Source organism: Zonotrichia albicollis, chromosome 23 (assembly GCF_047830755.1).
Source record: "Zonotrichia albicollis isolate bZonAlb1 chromosome 23, bZonAlb1.hap1, whole genome shotgun sequence".
Taxonomy (NCBI): Eukaryota; Metazoa; Chordata; class Aves; order Passeriformes; family Passerellidae; genus Zonotrichia; species Zonotrichia albicollis.
In genome coordinates, this window is record NC_133841.1 from 4081346 (window position 1) to 4106189 (window position 24844).

General features: G+C 51.4%; 2 protein-coding genes across 2 annotated transcripts; both read right to left on the reverse strand.

Moving 5' to 3' along the window:
- LOC141731457 (uncharacterized) lies at positions 1–24086 on the reverse strand. The gene is made up of 12 exons (XM_074557359.1): positions 23681–24086; positions 22831–23211; positions 19725–19928; positions 10604–10721; positions 8725–8956; positions 7500–7689; positions 6517–6685; positions 4766–4830; positions 1814–2089; positions 1118–1189; positions 704–820; positions 1–620 (listed from the first exon to the last, which is right to left on the reverse strand). Exons 1-11 carry the CDS (start codon positions 24084–24086, stop codon positions 705–707), a joined length of 2229 nt encoding a protein of 742 aa, XP_074413460.1. The 3' UTR covers positions 1–620; position 704.
- On the reverse strand, positions 11252–14898 carry LOC141731465 (uncharacterized). Its single transcript, XM_074557370.1, has 4 exons — positions 14698–14898; positions 14029–14409; positions 12415–12795; positions 11252–12072 (listed from the first exon to the last, which is right to left on the reverse strand). Exons 1-4 carry the CDS (start codon positions 14753–14755, stop codon positions 11834–11836), a joined length of 1059 nt encoding a protein of 352 aa, XP_074413471.1. The 5' UTR covers positions 14756–14898; the 3' UTR covers positions 11252–11833.
- Positions 24087–24844: the final 758 nt, after the last annotated feature.

A 24844-nucleotide genomic window follows, 5' to 3' on the forward strand; every position in this document is an offset into this window, starting at 1 on the left:
ACAAGTTTATTTTTGTCACTATTACAGGAACCTAAAATGCACTTGCAATAAATTTGGCAGAAGAAATACAGGCTTAATCAAGAAATGAACACTATCTAGATGAATGAAATCACTTCAGGTTCTACAGAGCTCTTCTTATCTGCAATACACACTTTGGGTATTGAAATTATCTAAAACCCTAAGCTAAAAATGGCAGTTCCTGGGCTGGAATTCCCCCAGCAGTGCTGCTCCAGCTCCACAGGCAGTAACACAACATGCCTGGGAAAGGTGCTTTTCAAAGGCCATCTATCTGCAGAGAGCACTGGAGTTTTCAAAGCTACAGAAGCAGGCTAGACACTGGTGTGCAAATGCCAGAAGTGTGGAGGGATCTGCTTAGCAGGAGGATGAGGATAAATCCACTCTCCTCAGTGTTCAGAGGAGAGGAAACAGCAAAAGCACTTGAAACTCTTCAGTGTAAATCAGCTGGCCAGCAGGAGTGCAGAGTGTTGCGTGTCTTCAGGGGAAGGTGCTGCCTCGTGTCCTGGCTGGTCTCTGTCAGCAGCTCTGGCCCTGCTTGTTCAGCCCCCTTGTGCTGCTTGTTCTCGTTCTTTCCTGCTCTTCTTTGGGTTCATTCCCCATGTCTGGAAGAGCAAAAGGAGGTTTAAAGTACATTTAATGAAATTGGGCCTCTGAACCAGTGATTGAGAGCTGTGAGCTCCCTTACCTCAGAAAAGAAACAACTTGATGCTCATGAGGGCATTGAAGGCGATGCTCTTTGCCAGCAGGACTCTCAAACCCAGCACAGTCATGGACAGCATGTTCACTCTCTGCCCTCCAGCATCTGCTCAGCGACCAGAAAAGAGGGAAGACATCATGGTCTGGGTTTTGGTGTTGTGATCTTGGCAGAAAGTGGAAAATCCACAGGTGAGAGTTTCAGGGAGAGGAAGAGCAGCAAAGGAACAACTGTGAGAGAAAATGGCAACAACAGGGGAGCAACCTTGGAACAGCAACCTTGGAACAGCAGCCTATGTGTGCTGAATGTGTTGTGTTCTGAGTCCTCTGCCCTGCAGAAAATACATTTCCCTGCCTTTATCCCCCAGAGAGCAATGTAACTTCACATCCTGTTTGGGTAACTCACCTTGTGCTGAGATGTTTGTGCTGTTGCAAACCCTCTCACTGGCCTCTTTTATTGGTTCTTCATCCTCCTCTTCTGTAGCATGATAAAGAAAAGGCATTTTAAACTACATCCACCTTTTACAAATGATATAAAAAATGTTTAGATGATATTTCTCATAAAACATCGGAGGAAAGTACTGATTTGGCCTCAGCTGGTCAGGAATAATTCCAACAATAATTTGAGGAGAAAATTTCTCCATGCGGCTGCCGGAAAAAGAAAAATTGTGCATTCTTTTGGTTTTAATATTTGAATGACCTTCATGACTAAAAGAGCAATCCCACCAAATAAAATAATTAATTTAATTTTAAAATCCTCACAACACACTCCACATTTAACATTTTTTGGTTTTAAAAAGGCGGTTCCAGCTTGTGCTGCAAATTTGTTGCTATTAGCTGGAATATTCCATCATAAGGAAATTCACATTTTAAAGAAATAGATTGTGTCTTTTCTTCCCCGAAAAGTATCTCAAAGTAATTAATTAATTGAAACCATTTCTTATAGATGTTTTGAAACACCTTTCAGCTCTCCCTGCTGAAATCCCAAATGTCTTTCTTATTTCTGCTGGCTGCCCAGGGCAGTGCTGCCCAGAAGGAGAACACCAGGCCCCACAGGCCACTGTCTCCAGAAATAAGTGACAGCTGTGCCACCAAACTGTACCTGGCTCTGCTGTTATCGTGCGGTCGGGGAATTTGGCCGTGCAGGTCACCTCTGTGTCTTTTGTCACCCTGACCACTTTAATTGCATTGTACAAGCCCTGTGACGTCAAAATGGATGGGCTCTGTTCATAGACCACCTCCTGAGAGGGCATCTCCAATCTGATGTTCTTTGTAGCTGAGTTCCTTGCCAAACAAGCTGCTTTCCCAGAGCTGCCACCTTCTTCCAGTTTCTTTGATTTCATCACAATGACTTGAGGGTCAGAAGTTTTTGAAATGTCTGGAAAGAAAAGCAAGGTTTGGACAGGATTGATTTTACTGCAGGCTTGCCTGGGTGCTGAGTGACCCAAAATTCACATGTACTCCATCTGTGACTAATTTCTAGCATTAGCAATCACTTTTTGTGATCTTTTTTTCTTGCTGCTTCTTCCAAAAGATCAAAATAAAGACAGAAATTGGTATGGGGCAATACTTAATAGGAGATTTAATCCCACAGGATCACAACTACCTTTTGCCAAAGCTTGTGCTTGTAAATGCACCCTTGATTTTATAATGGACCTACAAACAAGTGGTGAACTTTGATGAATGCCACTCCAAGACTCCACTTATTCTGCTTTCTCCGCCATTTAATTCCAAAACATAACAATTCTATCTGGGTTGCCTTTGCATATTCATGAGACATAAGTGAATACTATATTTTCTTTTACTCTCCCTCCCAGATGTCCAACAGAAATAAACCACATTAACTTGGTGATCAGTTTGGTTGAATCCAACCTCTAAACAGCTTATTAACATTAAACTAGTATAGAAATGTTGCATAAGATTTTATTTCATGCTTTTGTTCCCTTCTCTGCTATCAGTGTTGTATTTTTAATTCTGACAAAGTAGATAGTCTTAGGAACTTGTATGCCAACTTCCACAGACACTTAATTTCACTTTAGACAGTCTAAGTGTGAGTTTAACCCAACAATGACTATGGCAATCTTATTAAGAAGCCTGAATAAGTGGATAGATATATGTCTCAAAGAAATTCAGAATGATAGCAGACAGAACTTGAACTGGAGTTCAAGTTCTTTGGCAACACTAAGAAGTGGAACAAGAATATTTTTACATATAAATTGTCTAGCTGCATGCAAAAGATTACACATAGAAAGTAAAATTAGTGACTGGAAAACATGAATGAGTGTCTGCATAAATTTTGGGGGGAATAAAATATTTGCAAAGGGCGAAAATGAAAGACTAGCAACTCAGAAAATGGTAATGTATAAAGGATACCTACTTGGCTCCACGGTCAGTTGAGTTCCATTCCCAAAGACAAGAGCAGCAGTAACACACAGTTAAAACGGGTAAATCAAAAAGGGCTCACTTTGCTATTCTTCCCCCACACATTTCCTTCCCAGTTGCACCATGATTGGCCAGATCCTGTCAGTCCTGTGCATTCTGTGTTCTCTGAGAAGACCTTGAAAGGCTTTTCATGTGGTCTCCTCTCCAGGCTTTCCAAACAGCCAGAACACAACCAGGCTGCTTCTCTGCAATAGCTCCCTGGGCAGGATCTTCAGCAAGCAATAATGCACACAGTGCAACTGTAGTTTGGAGAGCAGAAGATTTGTTTTATCTGACCCTTTAAGGCTCACCCGAGCCTTAGTTTGCATTCCCTGACAGTACAGCCATGAATTCCTACCACTGCTTGTTTCTGGAAGGGATTTGTGGTTTATGTTCTGAAAATTTATTTGAACAAAATGTTGTACTTCTCCTTTACTTTTGTCTTACAAAGTCAAAGGAGAAGCCCTCTATTCCAGAAAGTAATGGGCCTTAGCATTCTTAATGAATGTTTAATCTGGAATAAACCAAACAGTACCAAAAGGAAAACCTTCTCTGTCCTTAACTGAGAATAAGCCTGGAGTACCCCGCAGTGGCACTAATGGTTGTTCTTTTATGTCATTTTGATTTGGGGAGTTGGCAAAAGATTGGAAAATGTTTGTGCTGTAAACACCTTAAAATGCATATTAGTATCTCCCAAAGGAATTAAAAACCAAAAGGGGGAGGTTGCTCACATCTTGGAAATTTTGGCTTCAACTTCCTGAGTATTTCAGCAGCCTCAAAAGGGAGTTTGATACTTAAGGCCCAGCATCTTGTAACATCAAAGATAATACCAGGATCTCTGTGCAGATCTGAAAATATCCTGTCATTGGCTAGGAAAAGAAAATCATCAAACAGGATGGAAAGATAGGTCTTTCTTCAGAATGATGACTTTCCTTGGGGTGACATAACTTTTTTGCACATCCTGGAATTCGAAAGAAAGATAGGAATAACTAAGGCTTCTTATAAACTCTACTCCCCACATTGGTCGTTTCAGAACCCACACAACCTGGGGCCAATTTTCTTTCATTCCAGGAGCTCTTGGCTATGAGGCACTTGTGTGAATTTAAAGCCCAAGGCTATTTCACCTCCTTCCTGCTCTGTCCCCAGGCCAGTGGAATGCCTTACCTGGGGACACTCTCAGTGTGGTGGTGCCAGGGTCAAACCAGAACTTCTCCAGCCAGGAGTTACAGATCTGTCTCAAAACTCCTCATGCTGGGAGCTCCTCACTGAGCTCTGCATTCCTGCCCCCAGTCAGTCAGTGCAAGCCTGCTGGAGAACTGGACACTGGGCAGTGAATTTGGGCCAGAGTGCTGCCCAACGTGGGAATAAGTTATCACAGGCTAAGCAGTGCCCTGCTGGTGTTTGGGGATCATGGAATAATGGTGCTGTGCAGAGTGAGCCCAGATGTTCCTGGGAAACCTTCCTGAGCAGATCCAAGCTGAGGGTTTGGCTTGAAAGCCCGGCTGGAGAGCGAGTGCATTCAAGGGATTATTGCAGCTGAAAATTCTTTCAGTGAACCCAAACCATTAAACTCCTCTGTCCAGCTACACCTCAATTTTAAATGAAGTTTTAGGAATAAAGAAATGTGACTTACTTGGTAGAACTGTGAGAGTTGTCCCTGGTCCAAATATAAGCTTCTCTGTCCTCACACTGCTAAGACTTATTCCAATAACTCAGTCTTTCCTCATGGTATTCAAAAGTGTTGTAAATCATGAGATAGAAAGCCAAATATTTTTTCTAATTATCCATGGGTGCAAGTCCATGAGAGGATCCAGAGGTACATTTACTTCCAAAACTGGAAAGGGAAAAAAGGTTAATTGAATTGTTCAGTGGTTTCAAATAGCTCAGTTGAGTATAGAATTTTCAACTTCTCTCTTTCTTCCACCTTTTAGAATCCCCTGGAACTCTTTTATCTTTCAAGGGTAAAAGGCATTATAGAAAGAATATTTTATTTTTCTCTTTAATGATTATAGTCAGCCATCTCCTTTCTTTCCCAAAATATCTCAACTTTTCCCCCTCTTTTTGTTTTTGTACAGGTCCCTATGCTGTTTGTATCATTGTGGTACTCCGGCCCCTGTACACAGTGATCTATTTCCTTGTAAAAACTGTCTCTGTTCAACTACATAGAATTTAGGATTATACAGGCAGTCACATGACCTCTTCAGAGGTTTCAGACCCAACGTACCACATGAAAAAACACCTTACAGCTTTCAAGAAAGGATATAAGATAATATCAGAGAGGTTGAGTTGCAAATGAGAACTTGGGGATTACATGACACCTCTGAAAAGTCTGAGAGAGTTAACCTGGATAGAAAGCAGAAAAAGAATCAGTACTTTTCATGTTATATGAAAGCATTTCTGAAAAATCTTCTGACTTGTTGGAAGGTGTCCCCTCTTTCCCCTTTGTTTCAGTGCTCAGAAGCAGGAGGAATGTGCCCTCTGGTCTCTTAGAACTGGTTCCTGGGGTCATTTAGTATGTTAGAAAGTCTTCATGGTGTTTTAGGTAAGAGGACAAAGTAGACAAACAGATTATTCTTTTTTGCATCGGGCCACTGAAACCTTGGGAGTGAGGATCAAAGAGTGAAAGAGATGTTGTACATTGATCAAATCCTTCATGATATTCAACTTCTGTATCATAAAGCCTTGACAGCCAGAGCTGAACCAACTGTGTTCCCTCACAGATTTTGTGTACCTATACACTGGTGGGTGGAATGAGGAGCAGAAGAGGCCTTGACTCTATGTAAGCACTGCTCAATAATAACTCGAACATCCCTGAATTACCAACACACTTTCCAGCACAGATTCAAAACAGCACAGATTCAAAAAGCAGTTCTATTCCTGCTATGAAGAAAATTAGTCATACTCAAGGCAAATCCATCATATTCTTTGAAAAAAAGAAAAAATCACAAACAAAAACACCCTCTTTCCCTGGTTCTTTCTGCCTGTGGGAGATGTTGAGAAGGAAGGAAGAAGTTAACAACACGTTAATGTTTTGGGGTTTGCTTGTGGGAGACTGCTGTTGTTATTGCTGTAGCATCTCTGCATCTGTTTCTGCAAAAGACAGCCCAGACTAGTCTTGAGAAGTCTGGGAAGAGCCTTGCCTTGCAGCAACCACAAAAGATCTGGCTAGATTAAAGCCCCTCCTTCCAATTCTGCCCTGGCGCTGCCTGAGTTTCAAGCACTGTGCCCTTTTCAAGATCTCTCATGCTGCAGAAATAGGTGGCTGTGTCTGCAGCTGCTGGTGAGAGCAGATGCAGCCACAGCTGGTTCCTGGAGGGGTCTGCAGAGCTGTTGACTCGGCTCTGGAAGGATGCAGCGATGTGCTGGAGTCCTGTGAAAGGATACTGCATCACCAGGTGCTGCAGCTCTTTGCCAGGAGTCTGCCTGATCCAGTCCCACGCGTAGTTGCTGTCGGTGATGGCTACACCAGAGATGTGGCAGGTGAGCCAGACAGATTCAGAGATCTTCCCCACTGTAGGGCCTGAGGCCGCTGTCTTCACCTGAGAAAGGCCACCTGCAGGCCCAGGAGACAAGGGTAAGCAAAAAAGCAACAGCTTAAGCAATCAATCTACTCCACCATGTCCCCGTGGTTCTTCTTGTGATGTCCAGGATCCAGCAGATGCAAACCCATCTGCTCAACAGCTCTGTCTCCCTGCAGAACCTCAGATCTGGGAGAGACACACACAGCCTTCCACATTCTCCCAATGAGCTCCCAATTGACCTTTTAGAATTCCCCATTTCCTCTGCTCACCCCTCAGGCAGTAAAACCCGTGGGCTGGACTGAGAGGACATGAGCCCAAAACCACAACAGGACTATTCACACACCCGACCTTTTGGACTGGGTACCTGTTATACTGGAAGCCAAGGGAAACAGGAAAATTGCTTCAAAGCTGAAGCAGTTAGGGGGAATGAGAAGTGAGTTGGCATGACACATGCCAAGAACATAAACATAAAGGTTAGAGCTCATTTGTGGAGAGCAAAAGGCAGGATTTCCCTGTTAGAATCAAACATTTGAAAACTCTGTGCTGTGTCTACAGCAACCCTGAACATCTGGGCAACACAGGCCCCTGCCAGCTCCAAGGCAGAGAGCTGGGATGCTGACAGGTGGTTTGTGTTCAACCTCAGCTGGATTTGTGTCTCTGTGCGAACAGCACAGAAGTAGCAGGCAGTGTCCCCGGCGCGGAGGAGGTGCAGGCTGAGAGATGCCACAGACTGGGAATTGTCCCTGGAGGCTGTGGCTCGACCTTCCACTGCTGACCCAAACTGAATCTGTGATGAGTAATGGCTAATCCAGGACACCCATTCGAATCTGCCTCTGGGCGCCTGACGGTACCACCGAACATAATGATTCTCGAAGGTGAATCCGGATCCGCGGCAGGAGAGGGTGACGGAGTCCCCGGGCGCTCGCTGCCCTCCGCCGGCCTCCTGCAGCCTCGGCCGTGCCCAGAGCCCTGCGGAGGGAGAGCGCAGGGATCGGGCAGGGCGCGCCCGCGGACCGAGGGCGCTGTCCCGGTGCCCCTGGGTGCCACACGGGGACAAAAACCCGCACGGTGACAAAACCTCCTGCCCCCAACTGCATCTGCCCATGTCCCTGCTCATCCTTGCCCCAGTCCCTGTCCCTACCTGTCGCTGTCGCTGTCCCTCGTTCCCCTGGGCCGGGCTCGCTGCCCTCCCTGCCTGGCTCCCACCTGGATTCCTCCCCAGTGAGCAGGGAGTCAGGACAACATGCCAGGAGACTGCATGGACAAACGAGGCTGGGAAAACGTGGGCCCAGTGCTGAATGGGATGGGGACCAGGTGACAGAGGATATGGGACAGGGCTGAGGTCCTGAATGCTTTATTCACCTCTGGCTTCAGCAGCCAGATCAGCCTACAGGAATTTAATTTCCCACAGCCTAGGAAGCGGAATATGTACCATTGCAAAATCCATGTCACTGAGCCTTTCTCTAGGCCATAATGAAAGGATTTGTGCCGAAGGTTTCCAGGGAAGTCAGTGCTGAGAGCTCAACTGAATGAAGAATGCACAACATCCACTCTCTCCTCACCCAGCAAGACCCATTGTCTCATTGTAGAATGCTGTCAGTGTGGCTAAGCCAAATCCACATTTCCCAAAGCCATGCTGACTGTCCTTGAGGAAAAAAGGCTGGGAGCCGAGGCAAGGCAAAGAGGAGAAATGAAGCTGTGCTGGACAGGAGCCCAGGCAAGGTACACTAACCCTGCACTTCCCCAAACTGCAGCCTCTGCAGTTCCCAGCACAGATCCTCCTGCACCATCAATGGTATCAGCCCTTCTCGCAGCCCTCCCTCCAGTGCCTTTTAGTGCCACCCAGCCAGAGGGAGATTTCCTGCACCTGCCATTGCCTGACAAGAGCCCTGGGCAGCAGCTGACAGAAAGAAATGCTGGGAGATCTGTCTTCCCCATCTGCTGGTTTTTGGTTAACTCTGCTGCAGAGCTGCTCCAGGGTGGTCTGTGCTCCACAGTAATACATTGCTGCATCGCCTGGGCTTGCTGCCAGGAGCTGCAATGTGAAACTGGAGCTCTCCACTGATCCCACAAAGCGATCTTGGAAATCTTCTCCAAAGATTTCACCCTCCTTGTAGATAAATTTGAGAGAGCCCCCTGGGCCCTGACGGTACCAGTACATCTGGTAGCCTATCATAGACCCTCTGGCCAAGCGGCACTGGAAGGTGACTTCATCTCCCTCTCGCACGGTCACTTCCCTGGGGTTCTGCTCCAAGGCCACCTGGCCAGTGACTGCTGCTGAGGCCAAGAATGAGCCACAGTCACTGCAAGATTCAACAAAGGTCAGGGCAATGCTGGTGGTACAGGACAAGTGCTAGGACAAAATCCTCCTCTTGGAAGCCAGCTGGCACAGATGGGAAGAGATGGTGGCAGCTAGCAAGGCTCACAAAGAAGAAGATACCACATTTCCCTCCATCCTTTTCCCATTTTGACAGGAAGCATTTTCTGATTTTCCCCAAAGAAGAAGGAAGGATTTACACCATGAGGCAATAAATCCCTTTGTCCAGTGCCAGGGCCAAGCGCTGGGCCCCGAGATCTGAGTGCAGCAGGGAGGTGCCCTGCATGTGCCCAGGCTGCAGAGCAGGCAGCTGGCACGGAGGTGCCCAGCTCAGAGGCACCAGAGGAGCAGGGCTGCTCTCCCCATGCTCCACAGGCATGGCTGGGCAGCTGGAGCCGGGGCACAGCTGCGGCTGCAAGCGCTCAGCACAGCTGCCCAGAGCCCTGCAGAGCCCAGGGCCACGCTCAGCTCCTGGGGCCAGCAGCCCTTGCCTGCACTTACCTACAATGGGCAAGAAGCCCACGCACAGGGCACTCCACATGGCCAGGCCCGCTCTCAGTGGCCTCTCTGCAGCTTCTCTGTGCCTGCACAACAGCTCTGCCCACACCTGCCCTGCCTGGGCCTCTGCCACTGCTCTCAGGCCCAGGCCCCGCTGGTCCCTCCCTCTGCCTGTGACAGCACTGAGGGGGAGAGGTGGGGCACCAGGAGCACAGCTTGAAGCTCTTGCTGCCCTCCTGGCTGTCTCTCACTCTGTGTGGTGCAGGAACAGACCATTTGTTGGGCATGAAATGCTGTGTTGGGCTAAAGGTGATGTGGTTCTGAGGGGCCAGCCCTTGCTTTTCTCTCAGAGAGTCTCGCAGGCTCTGAGACTTTGGAGGTGGCCAGGGGGGCTGTCAGCTTGTCCTTCCCCTGCTCCTGGCTCTGCTGGGCTGCTGCTCCCACATGGGACACCCCAGGATCTCAGCTTGGCTTGGCCATGGCTCACCTTATCCAAAGTGCTCCTCACCCTGATCCCTGCACTCTGTCCCTGCACCCTACTGGCTCCCCAGTGATGACACTTCTCCAGCTGCCTCTTCCTCTCTAAGCGCTCCTGGACCCCTGCCCTGCAGCAAAGGCAGCCCAGGACTCTGCAGGTGCTTTGCATGTTCCACTTGGGAAGAGACTGGAGCCAGGCAGTCACCAGGCTGACTGCATGACAGAAAAACCTTGAACCTCCTCTATAGTGTAGAACATTGCAACTGATACTCAGGAGAAGTATCAGGAAAGGATACCTGGGAAAGGAGCTCTTGATGAAAGGCCAGGATCACTGGTGCTGCGTGGGGATCGCAACTGATATCTTAGGAACAGCCCTGAACAACTTTGGAATTCAGCATCTCCAAATTTCGTGGGTGCTGAGCCAGACCCAAGCAGGTTTATGTTAAAGCCCAGCTGGGTTTCCTGTCCCCGTGTGAACAGCACAGAAGTACCGGGCAGAGTCGCGGGGCTGCAGGGTCAGCAGGGAGAGATACACCTAGGACCGGGAATTGTCCCGGACCATGTTTGCCCCTGCACGGACTGGTCAAAATTAAAAACAGTGGGATCAAAACTCATAACAGACACCCACTCCAGCCGGCCTTCGGGTGACTGACGGTACCAATAAAGTCCATAATCCTCGAAGGTGAATCCGGATCCGCGGCAGGAGAGGGTGACGGAGTCCCCGGGCGCTCGCTGCCCTCCGCCGGCCTCCTGCAGCCTCGGCCGTGCCCAGAGCCCTGCGGAGGGAGAGCGCAGGGATCGGGCAGGGCGCGCCCGCGGACCGAGGGCGCTGTCCCGGTGTCCCGGTGCCCCCGGCCCGGCACAGCCACAGCCGCCAGCCCACAGCCCCTGTCCCTGGGTCTGCCCCGGCCTTTGCCCCTGTTCCCTGCCCTGCCTCTGCTCCTATCCTTTTCCCCAGCCTCTGCCCTTGTTCCCGTCCCTGTTCGTGCTCCTGCTCCTGTCGCTGCCTGTCGCTGTCGCTGTCCCTCGTTTCCCGGGCCGGGCTCGCTGCCCTCCCCGCCCGGCTCTCTCCTGCCGGCCACAAGGCCAAGGCCAAGGCCAGCAGCCCCGGCCCCGGCCCGGCCACCATCGCTGCGGGCGCCGCGGCAGCCGCACAGGAGCCGAGCGGAGCCGCGCTCGGGCCGCTCCCGCCCGGCCCCGCCCGGCCGGGGCAGCGCCGCCGCCTCTGCCCGCCCCGACACACCCGGCCCGGGCCCCGGGGCAGCGGCCCAGCCGGGCGGGACAGGGGGCGTGCAGGAAGGGACGAGAGACTGCGGCGTGCGAGGCTTTATTTACTGTTTGTGAGCAAAGAGGGGTATAGACACCATGCTCTTAAACCTCTTGCTCTGGGATCCCATTTTTGTTTCTCTGACTGTCTCGCCAATGAGTGTCTGTGGTTGGGCAATAAACTGCGATGGGACACAGCAGCACCAATATTGCCAGCTGAACAAAGGCATATTCCACACTGTAATACGTTGTTCTCAGAAGTAAAGCTCATGGAAATGAGGGAAGGGGACATTTGGAGTGATAGACTTTGTCTTTTCAAGGAATCATTCTGTGAGAGAAAGACAGTTTTTCCTAGAAACGGCTAAAAACCTGTCTATGGATGGAGAAGTAGGGCAGAATCTTTATTTCTCCTTTATAGTGGAATCAGCTTTCTTTGTCTTTCATCTGTTGAAATGGAACATCTCTCCAAGTTTAAAAGGCTGTCAGAGCTGGCCCTGTTTACCATGGAGATGCAGAAGCTGGTTGTGGTTGTCCTAAGTGTACAGAAACACGAGGACATGGCCAGGCTGCTTTCAGCTTATGCCCTTTGGCAAGACAATGATCAGTGAGCACCAAGAAAAAATCACAAGAGGCTCTCACTGAACATCAGAGATAAATGCTTTTTCACAGTGCAAGGGTGCCCAAACACTGGCACGGGCTGCACAGGCACCTGCTGGAGTCTCTGTGCTTGGAGATGTTCACAAAATGTTTGATCATGACACTGGGGAAGTGGAGCCTGTGGAGAACCGAGGCTGGACAGGGTTGATTCTGAAGGACAGCAGCTCTTGGGAAGGAGCCAGGCTGGAACCATTGGACTGCAGCCTAAGGGAGGAGGGGAACAAGAAGCAGTAAAGATGAAGACCAATGATTCATTGCTAAGAAATGATCCCTAACGTGATTTCCTGTTGTCTGTTTCTTTTTGGAGAGAACAGGCAGAGAATTCAGGAATGCAGCCTTGAGGATGCATCTGGCAGCAAACAGGCATAAAGTGGGAGCAGGGCACTTTATAATTGCTCACAATTCTACTCTAAATCAAACTGGCAATAAATCAGAAGCCCTGCAGTGTGCAGTACAGGCCAGGAATACCGGAGGTACACAGCGATGGCATCTGACTTCTTGAAAACAGCCTTGAGACCCACTGGCTCCAGCGCCTGCAACTCTCACCTGCACAAAATGTAAGACAGCCTCTGGCTGGGAGGATTTTGTTAAAGCTCATCTGCATTTCCTGTCTTCGTGGGACGGCGCAGAAATACCGGGCAGCGTCCCGAGCTTGCACGGACCGCAAAGAGAGATAAACCTCGGATCGGGAATTGTCCCGGGACATCTCGGAGCGGCCCATCACTGCTGCCCCGTACTCCTTTGTAGTACCCTTGGGGCGGCTGATATAGGACACCCACTCCAGGGTGCCCGCGGAGAACTGACGGTACCACCAAATAGAACGATCCTCGAAGGTGAATCCGGATCCGCGGCAGGAGAGGGTGACGGAGTCCCCGGGCGCTCGCTGCCCTCCGCCGGCCTCCTGCAGCCTCGGCTGTGCCCAGAGCCCTGCGGAGGGAGAGCGCAGGGATCGGGCAGGGCGCGCCCGCGGACCGAGGGCGCTGTCCCGGTGTCCCGGTGCCCCCGGCCCGGCACAGCCACAGTCGCCAGCCCACAGCCCCTGCCCCTGGGTCTGCCCCGGCCTTTGCCCGTGTTCCCTGCCCTGCCTCTGCTCCTGTCCTTTCCCCAGCCTCTGCCCTTGTTCCCGTCCCTGTTCGTGTTCCTGTCGCTGCCTGTCGCTGTCGCTGTCCCTCGTTTCCCGGGCCGGGCTCGCTGCCCTCCCCGCCCGGCTCTCACCTGCCGGCCACAAGGCCAAGGCCAAGGCCAGCAGCCCCGGCCCCGGCCCGGCCACCATCGCTGCGGGCGCCGCGGCAGCCGCGCAGGAGCCGAGCGGAGCCGCGCTCGGGCCGCTCCCGCCCGGCCCCGCCCGGCCGGGGCAGCGCCGCCGCCTCTGCCCGCCCCGACACACCCGGCCCGGGCCCCGGGGCCGCGGCCCCGCCAGGCGGGACAGGGGGCGTGCAGGAAGGGACGAGAGACAGCGGCGTGCGAGGCTTTATTTACTGTTTGTGAGCAAAGAGGGGTATAGACAAGAGGCTCTTTAAGCCTCTTGCTCAGATCCTGGTTTTATTTCTCCCACTGTCTCGACAGTGCGTGCCCTGGGTTGGGCAGTAGGCTGCGATGGGACACAGCAGCAACACTTTTGCCAGCTGAGCAAAGGAGTATTCCACACTGCAATATTTGGTTCTCAGAAGCAAACTCATGGAAATGAAGAAATGGGACATTGGGAGTGATGGCCTTTGTTTTCCCAAGGAATCATTCTGAGAGAGAAAGACGGTTTTTCCTAGAAATGGCTAAAAACATCCTTATTGATGGAGAAGTAGGGCAGAACGTCCTTGTTTCTCCTGTACTGAGGACTCTGCTTTCTTTGTTTTTCAGCTGTTGATGTGGAGCTTCTCTCCAAGTTTAAAAGGCTGTCAGAGCTGGACATGTTTAGCTTAGAGAAGCAGAAGCTGGTTGGGGTTGCACCTTTGACAGCAAATAAGCCTGGCTGCAAAGAGGCATAAAGTGGGAGCAAGGCATTTTCTAATTGCTCACAATTCTACTCTAAATCAAATTGGCAATAAATCAGAATCCCTGCAGTGTGCAGTACAGGCCAGGAGTACCTGTGGTGCACAGAGCTGGCATCTGACTTCTTGGAAACAGCCTTGAGACCCATTGGCTCCAGCCCCTGGCAACTCTCACCTTCCCGACATCTAAGGCAGCCTCTGGCCGGGATGTTTGTGTTAAAGCTCATGTGCATTTCCTGTCCCCGTGGGACGGCACAGAAATACCGGGCAGAGTCCTGAGCTTGCAGGGGCCGTAAAGAGAGATAAGCCTCGGATCGGGAATTGTCCCGGGACATCTTGGCCCGATCCTTCACCGCTGCCCCGTAGTCCTCTATAGTGCCCTTGGGGGAGCTGATAAAGGACACCCACTCCGGGCTGCCTCCGGGTGCCTGACGGAACCAGAAAATATAATAATCCTCGAAGGTGAATCCGGACCCGCGGCAGGAGAGGGTGACGGAGTCCCCGGGCGCTCGCTGCCCTCCGCCGGCCTCCTGCAGCCTTGGCCGTGCCCAGAGCCCTGCGGAGGGAGAGCGCAGGGATCGGGCAGGGCGCGCCCGCGGACCGAGGGCGCTGTCCCGGTGTCCCGGTGCCCCCGGCCCGGCACAGCCACAGCCGCCAGCCCACAGCCCCTGTCCCTGGGTCTGTCCCGGCCTTTGCCCGTGTTCCCTGCCCTGCCTCTGCTTCTGTCCTTTCCCCAGCCTCTGCCCTTGTTCCCCTCCCTGTTCCTGCTCCTGTCGCTGCCTGTCGCTGTCGCTGTTCCTCGTTCCCCGGGCCGGGCTCGCTGCCCTCCCCGCCCGGCTCTCACCTGCCGGCCACAAGGCCAAGGCCAAGGCCAGCAGCCCCGGCCCCGGCCCGGCCACCATCGCTGCGGGCGCCGCGGCAGCCGCACAGGAGCCGAGCGGAGCCGCGCTCGGGCCGCTCCCGCCCGGCCCCGCCCGGCCGGGGCAGCGCCGCCGCCTCTGCCCGCCCCGACACACCCGGCCCGGGCCCCGGGGCCGCGGGGGAAGGGGGGACTCAGGGGGGCTCGGGCAGGGACGCTGGCAGCTGCGTAGGCGGAGCAGCAGAGGCGCCTCGGGAGATGAAGGCTGATGTCCCGGGGCTGCCAGCGCCCTCCATCGCTCTCCTGGTTTCTTGCTCTGGGAGCCCTTTCAAAGGTGTTGACGCCTCAGTAATTCTTAGAAAATCCTGCCAAACTTCTAAATGCTGCAACAGAATAAAACATCATCAGGGTGGCGATCCGTGCATCTTTTCTGTCCTGAGTAGGGTCCCCCCGGAGGCTGTGACATTGTGGGGTTTCCAGGATCACCCCAAATATGATATTTCCTAACTTCCTATCACCTTTTCCAAGATGTTAATAAAACAGTCTCCATCATGACATGGAAGAATTTTTTTGTCCCTCACTAAGGTGGAAGAAGTATTTGGACCACAGATCATTTACAATTAAATACTTGACATTTTTAAGATGCTTTCAATCAATTTTGAGCCTCATTGCTTATTCATTGTAAATTTTTCAGTAATTTTTCAGTGAAGGGAAAGTGTGTGTGGTATATCTACATTATATTCAAACCCAATTCCTACTAATGGCCAGGCTGAACTCCAGTAAATAATGTCTTGAATTATATTTTGCCGCCTTGTTTGGCACTTCATGAAATCCTAACATGATGAAGTGTTGAAATACAGAGATTTTCTCTTAGAGAGTGTCCCATGTTGAAACCCATCCCATGTATTTGATGCTGTAATTCTTATCTCTTTTAAAATTTGCTATCTTCTGCATATTCTGAGAGATTCATGCGATACCTTCTAACTTTATAGAGACCAGCGCCCCCTGGGGCCAAACGTCCTAGATCAGGGAGGTTCTTCAGGAATTAAAGTAAGGGGAATAGTCTGGAGAAAGGCGGCTCTCAATAACCTTTGAATGATCATGGTGTTTGGAGAGGTACCCGAGGACTGCTGGTGGAAAGTAAATGTCACTATCTGCAAGAAGGACAAGAAAGAGGACCCAGGGATGTTCCCTCAAGCCCTGAGATGCTGATGAAAACCTAATCCTAGAAATAATTTCCAGGCACATGAAGTACAAGAATGTTTGCAGGACTCACCAAGGAGAACTCACACTTGACAGAGCTGATAATGAACTTCTATGCTGAAATGATTGGCTTTGTAGATGAGGGGAGAGCAGTGTGCATTGTTTACCTTGGCTTCAGGAAGGCTTTCAACACTGTCCTTCCAATGTAGGTTCTCCTAAGAGAAGCTGATAAAATCTCAACTGAGTGAGTACACGGTGATCTGGACAGAACACTGGACAGACAGAGGATCCCTAAGAGTTGTGGTCAGTGGCATGAGGTCTAGTTGGAAGTCAGTGTCTAGCAAGGCACCCTAGGGATCAGTATTGGGTCTACTTTAACATCTTTAGCCATCTTTAGGAAGATGGGAATAAATATGAACCCCTGCAAATTCTTTAATGAAGCAAGAGTAGTAGGAGGGGCTGCTACACGGCAGGGTTGTGCTGCCACCCAGAGGGACCTCAGCAGGCTGGAGGAATGGAACCTGAGGCGGCTCAAAAAGCTGCACTAATTTTCAGTGGGATAAAGTTAATTTTTTTTTTTAATAGTACTGCTGATGGCCCTGGCAGGGGGATGTTTTAGCTATTTCTCAATAGTGCTGACAGAACATCGAGGCATTCTCCGATTTGCATACTGCCCCAACAGTGAGTAGGCTCAGGATGGACAAGATGCTGAGAAGAGAAACAGCCAGGACAGGTGATGTCAAATTAGCAAAGGATTATTCCATACAGTAATACATCATTTTCAGAAATATGACTCAGAGAAAGAAGAAGGAAAGGGCTTTTTTGGAGTTATGGCATATGGCACCACAGTGCAGCCTCACAGTGTGAGCATAACCGAGCACCAGTGCAGATTGTCCAGGCCCCTTGTAGAGTCTCCATGCTTGGAGAAACTCACAAACTGTTTGGTTGTGGCCTGAGAGAAGTGGAGCTTGTGGAGAAGCCTGGCTAGAGCAGGGTGATTCTGAAGGAGCCATATGACAAGTGTAGGAATTGACCCCTTTCCCACTGGCCCTGTGCCTTTTGGACAGAAGAGGGAGAGAAATCAGGAGTGCTGGATTGAAGGCAAACCTGGGATGAAGAGAAGCTTCAGCAGGGCCAAGGTGTTTTAATGCTTTTTGATGTTGTTGTCACACACAATTCCACTCTGTTTCAATTTGGCAATAAACTGGAATCCTGGCAGTGTGCAGCTAAAGCCGGGAACACCTGCCTTTGATCTGACTTTTTGTGAACACACTTGGGACCCATCAGCTCCAGGCTTCTGGTGACTCTGACCTTCCCTCCATCTTACACACCCATGCCAGGCTCCAGGAGGTTTTGGTTACAGCTCAGCTGGGTTTCCTGTCTCTGTGTGAATGGCACAGAAGTAGCGGGCAGAGTCGCTGGGCTGCAGAGCCCGCAAAACCAGAGACGACAGAGACTGGGAATCGTCCCGTGAGACTGTGGCCCGACCCTGCACTGCTGCTCCGTACTTTACTTTGCCGAAGTAGTCAATGAGAGACACCCACTCTGGGATGCTTCCGGGGAACTGACGGTACCAAAAAATTGCATAACTACTAAAGATGAATCCGGATCCGCGGCAAGCGAGGGTGACGGAGTCCCCGGGCGCTCGATGCCCTCCGCCGGCCTCCTGCAGCCTCGGCCGTGCCCAGAGCCCTGCGGAGGCAGAGCGCAGGGATCGGGCAGGGCGCGCCCGCGGACCGAGGGCGCTGTCCCGGTGTCCCGGTGCCCCCGGCCCGGCACAGCCACAGCCGCCAGCCCACAGCCCCTGCCCCTGGGTCTGCCCCGGCCTTTGCCCGTGTTCCCTGCCCTGCCTCTGCTCCTGTCCTTTCTCCACTCTTTGCCCTTCTCCCCAACCCTGTTCGTGTTCTTGTCCCTATCGCTGTCTCTGTCCCTCGTTTCCCGGGCCGGGCTCGCTGCCTTCCCAGCCCGGCTCTCACCTGCCGGCCACAAGGCCAAGGCCAAGGCCAGCAGCCCCGGCCCCGGCCTGGCCACCATCGCTGCGGGCGCCTCTGCCCGCCTCGACACACCCGGCCCGGGCCCCCGGCGATGTTGTTTGTGGGCAAAGTGTGGAAACGCCTCCCTCTACTTCGGCCCCCTTGTCCTACACCGCTTCCTTCCTCACCGCAGAGCTCCCCACAAGCCCTGAATCATTCTTCTTCCCAAGCCGCACAACCAAATGTTGCCGGTTTTTCTTGCTGGGCTGTGCTGCTCTCCTGTGGACGACTAGTGACAGTGGGCTGTGTCTGCTGCGACTTCCACTTAGGAGAAGCAGGAGAGGAACAGGGGGACATAGTGGTAGGGACATCTCGGGGCTGCACAGTCCTTCTTGAGCTTTCAGGATGAAAGCCTCCTTGTCATCCTTCCTAGGGTGGGAAATAATACCAGAAACTTTAGAGTCTGCAAATCAGGACTGCTGTGCATTCACAAATCCCAACTTTCCCCACATTTTCCTGCCTGTGTCCTTGTTGCCTCTGCCTGACCCACCTTCACCCCATGCTATGCCACAGTCCTGTTACTCCTTTGGCATTCACCTGACTTGTGAACCTAAAAAGCTGAGGGTTGATAAAGAGAAACCAGTCCAATTTCCAGGGCACCCTTGGTGTCTTTTTCTGTTGTTCTAGGCAGGACACAAGAGCGTGTCTCTCAGGTCCCAGCAGCATGATGATGCCCAGTGTACTGCAGGTAAGGTTTCCTGGTGGTAAAACCTTTTGGGAGCAACAGGACCACAGTGGCTCCAGGAGTTCTCCTCATAGAATAGGCCAAGCTGAGTTCTACTTTGGCCCTGATGCCTAAACCAACTTGCCTTTGAGTTTCCAACTCTACCAAACAGTGAGCCCAATCCAGAGGAAGCTCTCATCATTATCATAATCTTCATCCTTGTGTTCAGTTTTCATTATCTGATTATCTCAAGGCACTGTATTAAATACACAGAACCTCTTGCCTGCAGTGCTGTTAGTTGCTTAGGTACTTCAAAGTTTCAGTAGCCTTTTTCTTCATTGGTATTTTTCAAAGTAGCAGATTTCATGGTGGCTGGGGTGTGGGAGGATTATGATAATTCCACTATGTGCAGCACAGAGAAGGTTTCCCTGCCCAGTGCTGAAGGCATTAAGGCAAAAGCTGCTTTTTGTCTTCTTTGGCTGCTCTGCAAAGAGGAGCAAGATGAGGATTTGTGATCCATTGGGGTCTTGTGTCAAGGGCTAGAGCTGGCCAGGAGCAAAGCAGAGACACAGATCCCCTTACTCTGCCCCCAGCTTGGTCAAGGCTTTGGACAGGATGCCCCAGCAGCACTGGATTCTGCAGTGTCAGCTCCCTGGAAGTGCAGGTAAGGATTGACACTGCAATTGGATGTTACACCCGAATATGTTGATTGTTTTCTTGTGGGATGTTCTGTATGAAGAAGTAAGAAAAATCATGTTTCAGCTCATCTGCAGAGAGTGCCATGGTCCTGCCTGTCTGAGTCCCTGCTCTGAATACCTCTGCATAGATGAGGACTTTGAGAAAAATAGGCAGGATTTGAGATGGGAGAAGCTGGAAAGGCTGAACTAAGAAGGAGAAGATCATTTCAGGCATGAAAGCAGAGCTGAGGCTGGAGGATGGAGAGCCTCACCCCTCCTGTGCTGTTGGTGACACAGATTTTGTACGAACGGAAATTTGCCTTAGCTCAAGGTGGAGCCTCAGAGTGCAGTAATAAATCGCAGTGTCCTGAACAGAGACTCCTGCTATTTCCAAGGGGGCTGTGTTGTTTTTGTAGACCACCATAGAGAATCGGCCTCTGCGGAACTTGTCCTCCCCTGAGGTTTTATGTGCTTGCAGGAGATACTTCAGAGTATCTCCTGGGAACTGGCGGTACCAGAAGACGTCCAGATTGGTGTCACTCTCCTTAGTGTTGGACTGGCAAGGAAGAACCACTTGCTGTCCAACTTTGGCTAGCACCTCAGAGAGGAATTGCTTCGTGGGATCACCTCCAGCAAGACCTGCAACACAGGCATAAATGTGTCTGCAGAGTTTGCTTCCTTCTCTCCCTTGCTCTATGTTTAAAACTGCCCCAATCTTTGCTGTATTTCCAAAGAAATGGAAAGTTCAGATATCTACATCCATCCCCCTTCTATATTTCTCCCTGACCTCATGATGTTGTTGTTGTTGTTGGAGGTTGGAGACACCTCCAAATAACTTACTAAAAACCATGAGAGACAGCAGGAAGGACACAAATACACCCACCTGACTGGATTAGCAGGACACACGCTGGCACAGCCATGGTGAAGATCATTTTTCCCAGCTCAAGAATCCTTTTCCTTCACAAGACAGCACACAGCAGAACACTCTTGGTAGCACAATGAAAAAGGCACCACCCTGCAGAGAGAGTGCAGTGCATGGGTCACACCTCTGTGGTGTGGAGGGCTGGAATGAGGCTCTTACATCTTTTGCCTTTTCTTGTCTCCACAGCAGATATTGGACAGTCTCAGTGGCTTCCTGTACTTTTCCTTGGGCTTTCTTCTCTGTTCATAGCATTTACTGTGCAAGGTAACATCTCTGCCTCGCTGCAGAATGTGTCTGCTTTGTGTGCTCCTTGATAGTGAGCAGGCTTCTGAAAGCACAGCAGCTCCTCAGAGCGTCCTCAGAGCATTCAGGGCTCTGGGAACACAGGTGTCATGCTCTTTTCAAAGAGTTTTGGGTTTCTCTTAGTTCAGCCTGTGATATTTTGAGAGCAGTGGCTCAGTGTTTCTCCACACATGACAACTCAGGAGTCAAGGGAGGGAGTTGATTGGTGGGGAAAGGGTGTTTTAGTGGGTGAACATATACATTTCTAAAATAGGGTGGTGGAGCCCTGGTTCCAATGTGTTGGCTTAGTGTTGGCTGGGGGAAAGCAAACTGAGGAGGAGGAATCTGCAGCCCCATCCACAGTGCAGTTCTGTACTTGTGCAAGGCATAAGGGCAGGACTTGGAGCTTTCCAGCCACTGTTGGCACAGTGGAAAGGAAAGGGACTGAGAAGGGGACAGAGACAGGAGACAAAACCGTGGTGTGTGGATCTGGTGAGCAGAGAAGTGCCAACGAGCAGATCCTGAGCAGCACCCCTCTCCGTCTCCAGCCTCCTGGCAAATCCTGAACTTTTGCTCTTTCTCATTTTGATGCATACTCTGACTAAAATAGAGAGATCTTCACTGCTGGGCATCCGATTCTGCAGCAATGTACTTTTTATCAGGCAAGGCTGCAAAGTGAGGGTGGCCGTGTAAATCAAAGACCCTCACTGAAGTCTGCCCAGGTAGTGAACATCCCCTGGCCAGCAGCACTGGGATCATCCCCCAAACAGCAGCACTGGGATCATCCCCTGAACAGCAGCACTGGGAACATCCCCTGAACAGCAGCCACTGTTCTTTGAGGACCCAGTGATGCCCATGTCTTGGTTTGGAAAGACAGGTGTCTGCTAAGGAAGGCAAGAGCCTCCTCTTAAATGGAAAATGTAAACTCCCTCCCTCTGAATCGTTATAAATTTGAAATTAAGGAGTTCTCAGGCAAAGATATGGGAGCATGAATAACAGTTCTTTATTAGGGAAGAAAATTAAATTAACAATGCAGTAAACCAAAACAACACTAACAGAGTCAGAATATGACCTGACACCCTGTTGGTCAGGATGTTGGTAGCAGTCCAATTGGAATTGTGGCTGCAGCCCTCCAGGAGTGTCAGGTGTGGTTCTGTTGCAGCAGGGATCCTGTAGAAGGATGTGGTCTTCCTCTGAAGATTCAGTGGAAGAGGCAGCTATTCCTCTGGGAATCCAGTGGAAGGCTGTTCTGCTGTCCCAGAATCTCAGATTATATCCAAGTAGGAATGCTTGGCTCCTCCCCCTGGGCGGAGCATCTCCCAATGAAATAATGGAATTTTATGAGCCGTGCAGGGACACTCACTGGCCATGAACAGAAGAGATCTCCTGGAGGGAGGATGGGTTGTGGAAGAGATAAAGAAAACTGCCCAAAGAACAGAAGATAGGTGGCAAAGAGAAAACATATTGCTTGGCAATCTAGGACAGCCCAGAAGGTGCCCAGACACAGGTCCCTGACAACCCACAGGATCAGTGATTTCAGTGCAAGGTGCAGGTGTTTGTGACAGACTGCCCAGCCAATGTGAGCACTCTGAAAGCCACAGTAGGAAGGAGCTGGTGCCTGTGGGAGGGCAGTCAGGTGCTCATGTTTCCCCTTTTGTGTCCTGCAGCTGGGGAGGAACAACCCCAAGCACCAGTATGTCCTGGGAGCTGCCCAGTTGTTAGGCAGATTGGCAGAAAAGAGCCAGGGGGGTTCTGCTGGATTGTTCTGCTGGATTCCATGCTGACAGTGAGCCAGTAATGCTCCCTTCCCTCCAAGAAGGAACTCAAAAGGCAAACCCCATCTTTGTGTACTCCCTAGCACTTGTGACCAGAGCTGTGTCTTGTGCTGGTAAGGAACAGAGACAAGAGTTCCAGCTACGGGATTGAACTCCAAATGCTCTAGACCAAATCAAGCCAAGAATCCAAACTGTTATGAAGACATCCTTGTTGGGGCCTGAAACCAGCAGGAAAGCTGAGCTTTGCAGCAGGATAGAGATGGCTGAAGATCCAGCAGGTTGCATTTCAGTGTCTCTGCTGTGGCCAGATCTCTACCAGGTTTGATTTCTTCAGTCGCACTGAATCTCCCGGTCCTGTCTGTTTTGCGGAGCTTGTGGGCAGAGCAGCAGAGGGAATCCCTGCTGTGAGCAGCAGTTCCCTTGTGAGGAGGGACACACAAACACACACGTGCTCATGTGACTCACATCATTAACGCAAAAATCTGCACTGAATCCTGCAAAAATCTGCACCCGAAGTCACTTGCGGTGTCGAGCGGGACAAGCGGGGCTCAGCGGCCCCGGCGGGCGGAGCGGCAGCGCCCCCTGCTGGCCCCGCCCGGCCCCGCCCGCGCCGGTTCGTGCCCGGCCGCAGCCCCGGCTCCTCTGCCCGTGGCCCCCAGCGCGCAGTAATACACGGCCGCGTCCCCGCGCCGGGGCTCAGCGAGCCACAGCGAGCTTGAACGCCGATCTGCCGACACCAACAGCTGTCCTGCATTGCCCGGCAGCTCTTTGGTCTCTTTCATAGTGAGTACGAGGAGTTCAGGTCCTTGGCCAGGGAGCTGACGGTACCACTGGATCCAGTCAGAGCTCTGGCTTTTGGGATGTGAGCAGGTGATGTTGATGCCGGTGCCCTCGGTGGTCTCCAGGAATGGCTCCTGCTGTACCTGTGCTCTGACCACAGCCACTGCCACGGAGAAAAGCACAATCACTTTTCTATAAGAGAAAATGCCATTCAGGGGGAGATGGGAGAAGGCAACAGATCAGAACGAACTTGGATATGTTCTGATTATAAAGTATGGAGAGATAATTTGAGAGAGTTTCTTTGAGGACACGGACCTATGAGGAGTGTTAGAGGAAAAAATCAGAACGAAATTATAAAACTACACTAGCTGAGAGGAATGGAGGGGCGATGGATGGATGGATGGATGGATGGATGGATGGATGGATGGATGGATGGATGGATGGATAAAGACATGAAGTAAGAAAGGCAAAGTGCAAAGCAGTGGCTTCACTAAGGGAAGAAAGTGCAGAGGAGGGACAGAGGGTAAATAAGAACCCAAAAGGAACAGGAGACCAAGAGATGATTCCTGAGATGGGGCCGGAATCACACACCCCGCTGACCCAGAAGCCCCGCGGCCGCCAACACCACGCACCGATGAGCAGCACAAGCAGCGCCGCCAGCGCCGCGGCCCGAGCCCGCCGCATGCCGCCGCTCCGCCGGCCGAGCCTCGCTGTGCCCCTGAGCCCCGGCTCTGCTACGGCCGTGCCGCCTCCTCTGCGCCGCCCCAGCTCCGCCCCGGGGCTGAGCCCTGCGCCGCTGCCGCTCGGGCTCGGGCCGAGTCCTGGCAGGGAACGGAGCGGAGGCGAGCGCGGGGCCTGCGGGGCGGCGCTCGGAGCTGTGGCCCACGGAGACAGCGGGGACAATGTGCAGACCTGGAGCCCTCTGTCTCGGGAAGCACAGGACTGACTGATAATTTTCTCCCTTTTGCTCCACCATCTATTCCTTCCCGTTCTCCCTCCACTGGTACGTGCAGATTTCCGATTTGTTCTTCGTGACATGTGTTTGTAAGAAGGGACAGGGGGCACAAGAGGCAGAGGGCTCTGCTGGCCTCAAGAGTTTGGACTTCCTTCCTGCCAAAGAGAGCATCTGTGCTGGAAAAGATTGAAAAGGCAGAAAAACACTTGTGCAACATCAACAGGAGGAAGGGAAACAAATTCTGTGAGAGAAACAACTCTGCAGTCAGGAGCATCTGTAAGGAAGGAGGGAGAGGAGCTGCTGCAGGCACCAGAGCACTGCTGTTTCTGCAGGCTGCGATGAAGACCAGGGTGAGGGAGGCTGTCCCCGTATAGCCTATGACTGTGTGTGGTTAGAAAAATCCATCCCATGGAAGATCCAAAGCCATAGCACCTGGAAGTGTCCTTAAGGCAGGTGTGACCCCAGGTAAAGCCCCACAGGAGCAAGGTCCTGGCAGGACTGTGCCTCCATGGAGGAGAGAGCATTCTGGAGCTGATTTTCTGGCAAGACCTGTGGATATACGGGAAATCCATCCCGGAGGCATCTCTTCCTGCAAGTCTGCACTCCATGGACTGGAGGACAGAGACAAGAGGAGAACCAGACTGACATGGATTGGGTGGGAATGTGTGCTCTCACTGAGTATTTCTGAGACAATAATGGCCAACATTTGTAGACAGGCCAGAGGAAGCTCTGTTGCCCAGAACGCACAGAGCCCTTTCTGAAGAAGCAAGAGAAAGATTGTAAAAGACCCTGCTGCCCTCCCTGCCTAAAACAGACCACCTCAGTGTGAACATGTAGCTAT

Bases quoted from the DNA above. Each gene is read 5' to 3' on its own strand.
- LOC141731465 (XM_074557370.1), bottom strand. From the start codon at position 14,755: ATGGTGGCCGGGCCGGGGCCGGGGCTGCTGGCCTTGGCCTTGGCCTTG. The intron at 14,410-14,697 runs GTGAGAGCCGGG...CTCCCTCCGCAG, and splicing joins CTTGGCCTTGTGGCCGGCAG to GGCTCTGGGCACGGCCAAGG. The intron at 12,073-12,414 runs GTGAGAGTTGCA...CTCCTCCCTTAG, and splicing joins CTGTCTTACATTTTGTGCAG to GCTGCAGTCCAATGGTTCCA.
- LOC141731457 (XM_074557359.1), bottom strand. From the start codon at position 24,086: ATGTCACGAAGAACAAATCGGAAATCTGCACGTACCAGTGGAGGGAGA. The intron at 1,190-1,813 runs GTACAGTTTGGT...ATCATGCTACAG, and splicing joins CACGATAACAGCAGAGCCAG to AAGAGGAGGATGAAGAACCA. The intron at 821-1,117 runs GTGAGTTACCCA...GTCGCTGAGCAG, and splicing joins CACAAACATCTCAGCACAAG to ATGCTGGAGGGCAGAGAGTG.